Consider the following 11,348-nt stretch of genomic DNA (forward strand, 5'->3'; position numbering starts at 1 on the left):
CAATTATGACAAGAGTTTAACTACAGCCTTATCACAAGTTCAAAGTAGTTATTGTGTTAGTAATTGAAGGTTTTATATTTTGATCTTTGGTTTTCTTTGGCTTATACTACTGATATTCTTTAGGTGCTAATATTGGAGAAGTGCCATCTCCTTGTGGCCAACAAAGCTCTCTCATGTCTGAACTAGGTAATTTAATATATTTTATTTAATTTCTACTACATGTTTATGGATTTAAATTGAAGATAATAACTAAATGATCTATCTACCTAAACTGATCTGTGATGAAGAAATTAGGAGATAATATCTTTAAGACTGAAAATAACAGAATAATGTAATTATAAAGTTCCCAAAATTTACTTTTAGTTTGAGCTAAGTTTATTTGTATCATATTTTTTTTGGTAAGTGCTTTAAATTCAGAAGATGATGGTTTAATGAATGATGCACCGTTGTTTGTAGAAGATAGTGAGATTGAGCCCAAGGTTGGGATGAAATTTAAAAATGAGAATGAAGTCTTTCAATTCTACAATATGTATGTCTATCATGTTGGTTTTCTAGTTAGAAGAAGAACTTCACAGCTTGTTACATACGTTGCATTCACATGTAGTTGAGAAGGACACAAAGGTAGTAACACAAATACTACATTGAATCCCCAACCAAATAGTCAAGTCGGTTATAAAGTTATGTTGTCAGCTTATTCAGATGTTGCTGGAGTATGGAAAAGTACCGGTGTCCATCTCGAGCACAATCACCAAACTAGTCCTTCCAAATCCAGAGTATTTGGATGCTATCGTCAATTGAATGCTCATGTGAAACGACAACTAGAGGTGAATGATATAGAAGGTATTCCTCTTCATAAAAGTTATAACTCTATTGTTGTTGAAGCAGGTGGATATGAGAAGACAACTTTTATCGAAAAAGATTGCCGAAATTATATTGATAAGGTCAGAAAATTAAAATTTAAAGAGGGAGATGCAGCTGCTATTCAAGCTTATTTCTCCAAAATGCAGTCACTTTGTCCTGGTTTTTTCTTTAGCTTGGATTTGGATGATGAGGGTCAATTAAAGAATGTATTTTGGGCAGATAATAGGAGTAGGCAAGCTTATGAGGAATTTGGAGATGTAGTGACCTTTTATACAACATACTTAACTAATAAGTAACGACATGTCATTTGCTCCTTTCATCGGTGTAAATTATCATGGGCAATCGGCACTGCTTGGGTGGGGTCTACTTTCTAATGAGGATATATAGAGACATTTGTATGGTTGTTTTGGATTTGGCTAGAATTCATGGAATTTTGAATACCTCAAGGGATAATCACTGATAAGGACAGGGCAATGTAGAATGTCACAGAAGCAGTACTTCCTAACACAAAACATTAGTGGTGTTTATGCCATATACTTGAGAAATTATCTGAAAAAATTTGAATACCATTGTCAAAAGGCTTCCATACTTTCATCTGTATACGAATTGGTATATGAATCACAAAGTGCTGATGAGTTCGAACAATGTTGGATTTCTATGCTTTAAATGTATGAATTGCAAAATAATGATTGGTTGATTAGTCTTTTTAGGGAGAGAAGTTGATGGGTTCCATGTTTTCTCAAAACTTTCATTTTGGGCCGGAATGTCAACAACTCAACAACGTGAGGGCATAAATGGCTTTTTTGACGGGTATGTGCATTCAAAAGCATCTTTAAAACAATTTGTGGAGCAATATGAACGAGCTCTGAGGAGTAAATTTGAGAAAGAGTTTCAAGCCGATTTTAAGTCTTTCTCCTAGATGGTCCCTTGCGTTGCTTGATTCGATATGGAGAGGCAATTTTAAAGTGCTTATACAATTATAAAATTAAAAGTATTTCAACAAGAATTGATAGGAAAGATGTGTTGTGAGGTTGAATCCGGTCCATTGAGGAGGGGGTTTTTTTTGTACTAGATATATGGTCACAGAAGATTTTACGGTGCGTGAGAGAGCTAAATTAAGGAAAAAAAAGTTTGAAATTATGTTTGATAAATACTAATGCACTTTTTCTTGTAGGTGTCACTTATTTAAGTTTAGAGGAATAATTTGTAGGCATGCTATTTTAGTTTTGATCAGTAATAAATTGCCTGTGATTCCCAAGCAATATATACGTCGACGTTGGAGGAAAGATGTGAATAGATTGTATATGAGGGTGAAGATCAATTATAATGGATGGATAAATGTTGCAGATAATCATGATGAAACTCAAAAGCTGCTCAAGTGAATTGAAAGTAAAGCAAATGATCTTGCTATATCAAAGTTGCGATAGGTTGTGACTGTAATTTGGTGTCACCACTAAGCATGCAAGTACAGTGATCATGTTGATGATGCAACCTAAGCTTCTACTTGCAAAGTTCTTAATCCAAAGTACACTAAAACAAAAGGAGATCCTAAAAACTATTGGACAACCTACTGAAGATTTAAGGAATTAATCGAATTTAAATTACACTAAATTAAATTTAATTTATCTATCGAGATAACTTGAACAGATAATCTCAAGCTACCAGTAGGGGTTGGTTTCTACCAAGTGCTGTGTAGATTATGCAGTAACTGAACGGGTACAGCGTGCAGCCAGTCCGACAGAGAGACCGAGCGGCTGAGCGAATGATCAGAGCCGATGAGTGACTAGAGCGGATGAGAGAGTGAGCAGAGCGGATGAGCGGATGACCGAATGAGTGGATGAGTGAGAAGAGCGGATGATCGAGTGAGCAGAGCAGATGAGCCGATGACCGAATGAGTGGATGAGTGAGAAGAGCGGATGATCAAGTGAACAGATCAGATGAGCTGATGAGCGAACAGAGCGGATGAACAAGTGAGCAAAGCGGATGAGTGGAGTGGCTGAGAGAATAAGCAGAGTGGCTGAGCGAATGAACAGAGTAAATGAGCAGAGCGGATGAGCAAATGAACAGAGCGGATGAGCGAATAGGCAAAGCGGATGAGCGAATAGGCAAAGCGGATGAGTGGCTGAGAAAATGAACAGAGTGGCTAAGCAAATGGGTAGAACGAATTAGCGAATGAGCAGAGCGGCTGAGCGAGTGAGAAGAGTGGCTGAGCCAATGGGCAGAACAGCTGAGCAACTGAGCAAATGAGTAGAGCGGATGAATTGAGGCCTGCAATGGATGTAATTTCTTTAAAACAGATTCACTCTATCTCTGGCTGTGCTTCAAGGGTTTCTCGAGTCGCCTGTTTGTCAAGATTTAATGATTATCCATGATGCACACCAAGCACTCGTGGTGTGCATCACAGACAATGCGGTGGTTGAGATATGAAATCGAGCAAAGGAAAAAACTCCCAACCCAAAAATATTAAATACATTTATTCAACCATTTGATCAAAATTTTGTGATAACTCTGCTCTCATCCCCTCGGACAATGCGGTGATTGAGATATGAGATATTATTATATGAGGTTTTTAAGTTGAAGCTCGGCGTGTTTGAACATGTCTTTTCCCATGTCTTGGCCACCTGCACTAATGACTAGTAGTCATCCGAGATTTACCTCTTCTGTATTAACCTAGGGACAGATTGACAGGGATACTGGGATGAACGAATCACCTTTTTACCATATGTGATGACTCATCCACTCTCTTTATCACAACAATTAATGGTATGATATTATGTTTTTCAAGTTTCATGTTGTTAATCATATCTATGTTGGTTTCTTACATTTGTATAATAATTATAGGTGTTCGAAAAAGTGATATGATCTAAGGGTGTAATGAGTTATGAAGCAATTTAATTGGATATGTAACTAGATATATTTGAATTTTGATTATTATTATTTTTTATATGTTAGAAAACTCTAAATCTAATTGTAAGATGAATGTAAATTCATATTTCTTCCACCCAATTTTATATGTTTTTGTTCCTATATTACTTCATGATAACTTACTTCATGAAAACTCTATTTAGTTTTCTATTCACCAAGAGATCGTAATATTACTCATCAATAAAAAATTTGAAAAATTAAAATTTACTATTTTCAATAACTCGACTCATAAGTCAAGAACAAAAATAAATATTAAAAGGAAAAAATATTAAATTAAAATAAAAAAATAATATTTGCATTTGAACTGTAAAATTTCTTCTCGTTAAAAATAATCTTAAATTAAATTAAATAAAAATAAGAATTTTGTTTCCTAAAATAATAAAAAGGAAAGAAATAAATAATAATATTTTTATCTAAAATTATTTTTTAAGCAAATCAAACAATTATAGATAAAAGAAATTATTTTTTAAGAAATGAAATAATTTTATAACTTAATGACACGTGTACACCTACTTGTAAGGTTATATATACATCCATTTAATAATACATCCATCTTCCATATTTCTATTCATTGTATTTTTATTTTTATTTTTAAAATACGTCCAACTTATGATTGTTGCGTTCAAAGCTACAGTGGTTCACCGTCCTTCATGGCCATTTGACGCCGACGTACGTGTGCAGTGTGCTCGGCGACAACCCATGCAAAGCTCCCTCCCTGCTTCGCTTTCCACGGGGCGCCCTCCACACACGCGTCACTCGCTCCCTCTTCTTTATCAACCCACTGCCTCAGCCCCTTCTGCTCCAAAATCGGGAGTAACCAAGTGCTCTGCAATCGTCGACACAACCATTTCCATGGGCGACCGCGACAGGCATCAGCAGCAGCCGCCAAGCGAGGCGATAAAGAGCCTCCTGCCGGACAAGGGCCCCTCCGGTCCCCAGGCGCTGGCGGTGGCCATCCTGCTCCCCGTCGGCGGCAGCCTCCTCGCCCTCTCCTGCCTCACCCTCGTCGCCTCCCTCATCGGCCTCGCCGTGCTGACGCCGGTGTTCCTGCTGTTCAGCCCGGTACTGGTGCCGGCGGCGCTGCTGGCCGCCCTGGCGGTGGCGGGCTTCCTGGGCTCCGGCGCGCTCGGCCTCGCTGGGCTCTCGTCCCTAGGCTACCTGCTGAGAAAGGCGAGCGCGCTGGTGCAGCAGGCGGCGCCAGAGCAGGTGGAGCAGGTGAGGCGGCGGATGGGGGAGGTGGGCCAGAAGGCCAAGGACGCCGCGCAGGGCAGGGCGGAGGAGAGCAAGAGAACTTGAAGATCATTAACAATTAAGACTCAAAATGTGAACCGTGTAGTTGTCATGCACCACTGTCGCTACCGTATTGTGTCTCCTACGTACGCTGCCCGCTTTGGAAAATAAATCACTTTTGAACAGACTACACCTAAAGTAATAATAAATCTGTCTTTAATAAAATGAATCTAAAAAACTTACTCATTGCATCTTTCTCTACAGCGCATAACAACATGAAAATACTATCCTCCAATAGAGATTCCAGCAAAAAACTGGAGATTTTGATGGTTACGATGTCACCTGATGAAGATGCATTTGCTTGAGCCATGGATTAAGCAGTGCAGCTTAATCATGCCCCTTTTGTGACAACTAATAGATGAAAAACAAACTAAGAATAATTTTTTCATCTCTATTTACTAAAACCAATAAATTTATTTATATAAGTTAAATATGACATACAATTTATAAACATAGTAATAAATATAATAGCTATAGATTTATAAATATTATTTTTACTATTTGATTCATGTAGTTCTTGATTATGATATCAATCTTGATTGTGGCGTTAAATATAATAAATTTCAATTAATTAAAATTAATTCGAGATTATTTTCTATTATTGTCATTACCTTCGACAAACTTAACGAGAGTGCCTGAATGTTGAGTTTGAGTGCTAACTTGATAAAACGTTATCTAAAAAATGATTTAATAAATATATCAGTAATTTGATCTTCAGTAGAGATGTAACAAACTGAAAGTTGTTGAGTCGACACACTCACGAACAAAATGAAAATAAATCTCTACATACTTGGTACGAGGATAAAAAACAGAATTTGCCGCAAGATAAGTTACTCTAATATCGTTATATCGATTTTAGACGTAGTAGTTTGGGAAAAGTGTAATTTCGAACGAAAAGATTGTAGCGAAATAATTTCTGATGTCGCATTAGCTATAACTTTATATTTAGTTTCAGTACTTGAGCGAGATAGTTCAGATCCTCTGTCCCCATTTCTCTCTGTCCCCGTGTCCCACTGCCGATCGGACGGATCAGATTAAATCTGAAGGATGATTTGCATCTTTAAAATATGTGCAGTATCCTCGTGATGTGTAAATCATCTTTGAGATTTAATTTGATCCGCCCGATCGACAGTGGGATACGGGGACAGAGAGAAATGGGGACAGAGGATCTGAACTATGAGCGAGAGACTGCACGTTACTTCATTGAAAGCCAAGAAACAAAATTTCACCCAAGAATAAAGCTGTCAAACGGGCCAACCCGTAGTGGGGTGGGTCAACCCACCAAAAACTCAACATCTAGCAAGGTGGGGCGGGCCGACCCACCATCCTTACGAACTACAAAATTTTCAACCTAACCAAATTTAAGACGGGCTACGGATCAAGTGGGTCAACCCACATGCTTGTAAACAAATAACATAAATAAAAAAACACAAACCGATCAATATTAAAAATCATCACTAATAGTTATTCTCATTCATTACTTCATTACAAAACTGTAATAATTCACATTTTTTGCCAAATTCTAATGAAGACTCAGACTAGAATCCAGAATTCCAGATTCTGTCTATAAATTCTAACAAAGACTGCAGAATCCAAAATTCCAGATTCTAATCTACGGTCTACAAGACTACAAGTCTATAACACAAAATAATTAACTAATTAAGAGTTAAGACTTAAGAGATTACACAACAATAACCTAAACAAAAATGAAGATAGTTAAAATACACCAAGATGCATGAACCACACCACACCACAAAATACCAAACACACAACGCGGGCTTAGTCAATGTATAGTAATTAAAAACATAAAATAAAATTGAAATAGAAAATTCAATAACTCTAATGCTCTGTTTACTTCAAGGTGTGAATTGAGAAAAGAAAGAAGTATAGTGGAAAAAATTCCTTAGGGAAAGGAAAAGAATTTTTTATTTGGTGTGCTTATTTACTACAATTGGAGAAGAAGAATGAGAGGAATCAATTACATCGTTTACTATAATAAAAGAAAGAAAACTAAATAATATATTATCCAAAACACCCTTTTTATTTTTTTCTCATTTTTTGATAAAAATATAAAATTCTTTATTGAACTAAAAAAAATAAAAAGTATTTATAATTATGTTCTCAAAATCCAATGTTTTTATATTTATTTTTTAATTTTTTATATATTGTCTTATAATTGTGAATTCAAATAATATAGTTTTAACTTGATAAAAAGTTCCTAGGAAAGAAATAGAAAAACACTACATATAAGTAGAATAAAATGTGAGGAAAATATTACATAGAAGTGGAATAAAATATTGATCAAGATAAAGCTAGATGTTGTAAGAATGCTATCATATATTAAAATCAAAAAACTTATACCATTGTCATATATTAAAATAAAAAATTATAAGCAATAAACATTACTTAGAAATAATCCATAATTATTACAAAATTATTATCAACTAAAAAATTAAATTGACTTTCATATGCTAATAATTACTAATAAACCTATATAACCCTATACTCTCAGTACCTATCCAAATCTTGCAAATTGCAATTATTCAAACAACACAATTCAAAATTAGAAAGAAAACATCTTCTTTAGAAGAGCAATTCTCTTCTCCACTGGACATCTCATAACAAGCATCATCTTCTCCTTATTCTCTCTTAGGAATAGATAGACATCAAGTATATTTTCATCTGGAACACCAACAGAAACTAAATCTTTATAGAGTTTCTCATTTAACTTTTGTTGACGAAATGGCTTATTCTCGATAACTAAACTTGAACGGTCAATTGCAGTAACCACTTCCTTGATACTTAAGTCGAGGGCTGAACTTTTCTTATTGCCATAAGCATCAACAGATGTAATTTTTCTCTTCTTTAATCCTTCGACAAATGGTGAACTATCAAGGTCTACTTCAGAACTCACATGTACATCATCCCTTTGTTCTTCCTCTTGAATAATTTCAATATTTCCTTCAGCAGCAGTGGAAGCTCCTTGTCCATTCGCTCTGTCATAAGCAAATAACTCAAACAACTTCTCATAATGAGGTGCAGGAGTATATCTCCACTTCTTAATTGATGGATTAACCTAGATAAAAATAAAATTAATCATAAACATAATGGTTATATAAACTGACAAAATATAAAATGAAATATCTACCATTAATACTTACATCAATAAGTTGCTTCCAAACTTCTTCCTCGGCCTCAAATCTCTTACTCTCAGCATGCCATTGAACTCCACTTGCATTTTTAAACAAATCATAACATGAATTAAAGTTAGTCTTCAATGTTTTCATTCTATTCTTCAAATGATCCTTTGTCAATGGAATTTTAGTCTACTCACGGCAAATGACAACCATTTCTTTGTATGCAGTAGACGTGAAAGTGCTACCTACTCAGTTGCCATTAACTTGTTGATCTAACATAACATCTATAAAAATTTTATTCATTTCATCAGTCCACTTAATCATATCCTTTTTGACTTGTTCAACCGTAGAACTCATTTCTACTCAATACCTGCATCAAATTCACATGTGACCATGAAAAAAAAATCAAATCTTATTCATAGTTATAAACTAGTAACATTCAACTATATAATATTGGATTAACAAACATAATCAATGCATAAAAATTCATATTCAATAATAGAACATCCAATATTAAGATTTACCAATAGCATGTTCAAATCATCACATTGTTCAAATTAAGCATTATTAATTAGTATGCTACATCAAACCGCTCTCATAATTTTCCTAATAAAACCAAATAAATCTTCTTTAGTTATTATTGTAATCCGACCACATAACATTAGCTATGTTATCCTTGATCATATTCCCTTGACTCCAGTCATCGTCTTGCCTCTCATTGCAACTCACTTCATTGTCATAATTTGCACTCAATTCATGATCCACTTCACTAATCAACCTCTCATTTGGATCCACACCCATTAAGAAATTATGAAGAATACAACATGCTAAGATAATGTCTGTGCGAATGTTAATTTCATAGTGAGGTTCTGTTCCGCTAGCAATAATGGGAAACCTCTTCTTTAGAACCCCAAAAGCTCTCTCGATTGCCTTGCGAAGAGATGCATGTCTAAGATTGAATAACTCGTTTGCATTTGTAGGACCACATCTCGAGTATTCCTTCAAGTGATAACAAATTCCTCGATAAGGGGTAATTAAACCCCTCTTCAACATAAACCCAGAGTCAACTAAATAGTATTTACCTACAACAAACAAAGGATATAGTTTAATTATATTTACTTCTAAACATTGACCACCAATGAACATTAATTGTAAACTAAATGACACGAGGAATTAATAATTTATTAAGTCTAGATAGAGCATTTTTGATGATTCAAGAATCAGATGCAGTTCCTTCCCACCCAGATAAAATATATGTGAACTTCAGGTCGAAGGAGCATACCACCAACACATTTGTAGTTGGCCAATCCTTTCTTCCTCGATATCTAGGTGAGTCTTCATCAAATACCTTAACACGTATATGAGTTCCATCTAATGCACCAACACAATCCTACAATTAGGAGACAATGAGCATATTTAGCTACAAAGTACCTTACAAACCTTCTAAAATTCAAAATGATCAAAATGAGTGTTACCTTGAAGTAAGGGTAGAATCTACTGCTACTCTGTATAAGCGGAGGGATTTCAGAACCATCTGGTTGCTTTATAAATTCAGCATGAAGTCCAATAATGGCTTTTAAGACTTCATGAAAATGATTATTAATAGTCCTTGTACTTCAACGAAAAAAAAACTCAATTCTCGATGCTTGACATCATGACCAAGCAAATATAAAAATTTAGCAACTTTCTCTTCAATACTTGAATTCCTATTGGCTTTTACCCTTGTGTTGTGCTTTAATAGTTCACACAAGCGAACAAAGCCATCCACACTTACCCTAAGAATGCTACGACATACCTCATTAGATGTCATAAGGTCGTGCAACAAAATACGTCTTGCATCATCTTTTTGCTCATTATTCTCCATTATATCTTTATCTACATACTTATTAATATCCTTTAACATCATCCCAAGAATAACTAAACAATTTCTATTTATGAAAACTTCATCATCTGAACTCTCATCTAGACTATCATTATTCTCCTCATAACAATCATTAACATTTGGATAATCTCCTTCACCATTATCCCACTCCATCTCATCAAATCTGTTGAACGATAAATAATAAAAATAGACTATTATAATAAATTCAACAACGTTGCTATCAAAAACCTTATATTTCATCTAAATGATAGAAATCAGTAAAATGAAGATAAAAATAAAAAACGAAGATAGAAATTAAAATGAAGGCAGAAATCAGAGTTTTATTTCATCTAATAAGAGTTATAGAAATCAAGAAAATTATATTTCCTCTAATCAAAGTTTTCTAATTAGCGTTGAACCACTGTTGAAAATTAAAACGAAGATAGAAATGAGTAAGATCAAACTTGCTGCAATCACAGAGAAGGAAAACGTAACTCAACACAAAGCAGTCGCTAAGCAATCGTAGAAGAAGAGCACTTACAACAGTTGTGAATAAATCGTAGCAACAATGTTGGAGCAACTGCAACAATCTCGGAAGAGAAAAAGAGGGATCGGCAGATGGGTGAGGAGGAAGAAGAAGAGTCAGCAGGTGAGAAGGAAGAAGAAATGAGTAAGATCAAACTTACTGCAATCACAGAGAAGGAACACTCAACACAAAGCATTGGCTAAGCATTCGTAGAAGAAGAGCACTTACAACAGTTGTGAATCAATCGTAGGAACAATGTCGGAGCAATTGCAGCAACCTCGGAAGAGAAAAAGATGGACCGGCGGAGGAGTCAACGGGTGAGGAGGAAGAAGAAGAGTCCGCAGGTGAGAAGGAAGAAGAAATTGGCGATTTAGCGGAGGCGTCGTTGGCTGTGGAGGCAGAAATCGCCGGAGTCGTCGTTGGCTGTGGAGGCAGAAGGAGTCGTCGTTGGGTGAGGAGGCAAAATCGCAGATTTGACGGAAGGGAAAAAGGAAAGGTTAGGGATATTTATGCGATTTCATTTTATTTACTTTTCTTTCCTTTGTCTTTCTGTCCGATTTGGACGGGATAAATTTCCTCAAAAATGTATCGTCAAAGGAATACAATTTCCATCCGCTTTAAATTTTTAATCAAGTAAATAATAAAAAATTATCTAGAATGGAAAATTTTCTCTTATTTTAGTTTCCTTACCTCTAAGTAAACAGAGGAATACTCTATGAATAGATGAACCTAAACAAGTAATATAATA

General features: G+C 35.3%; 1 protein-coding gene across 1 annotated transcript; it reads left to right on the forward strand.

The window, feature by feature from the left end:
* Positions 1-4,590: 4,590 nt before the first annotated feature.
* On the forward strand, positions 4,591-5,136 carry LOC122003955 (oleosin 18 kDa-like). Its single transcript, XM_042558914.1, has one exon. The coding sequence runs from the start codon at positions 4,639-4,641 to the stop codon at positions 5,080-5,082; it is 444 nt and encodes a 147-aa protein (XP_042414848.1). The 5' UTR covers positions 4,591-4,638; the 3' UTR covers positions 5,083-5,136.
* Positions 5,137-11,348: the final 6,212 nt, after the last annotated feature.

Source organism: Zingiber officinale, chromosome 7B, assembly GCF_018446385.1.
Source record: "Zingiber officinale cultivar Zhangliang chromosome 7B, Zo_v1.1, whole genome shotgun sequence".
Lineage (NCBI taxonomy): Eukaryota > Viridiplantae > Streptophyta > Magnoliopsida > Zingiberales > Zingiberaceae > Zingiber > Zingiber officinale.

What these genes read in the sequence shown, in the direction of transcription:
- LOC122003955 (XM_042558914.1), top strand. Translation starts at nt 4,639, where the DNA reads ATGGGCGACCGCGACAGGCATCAGCAGCAGCCGCCAAGCGAGGCGATA.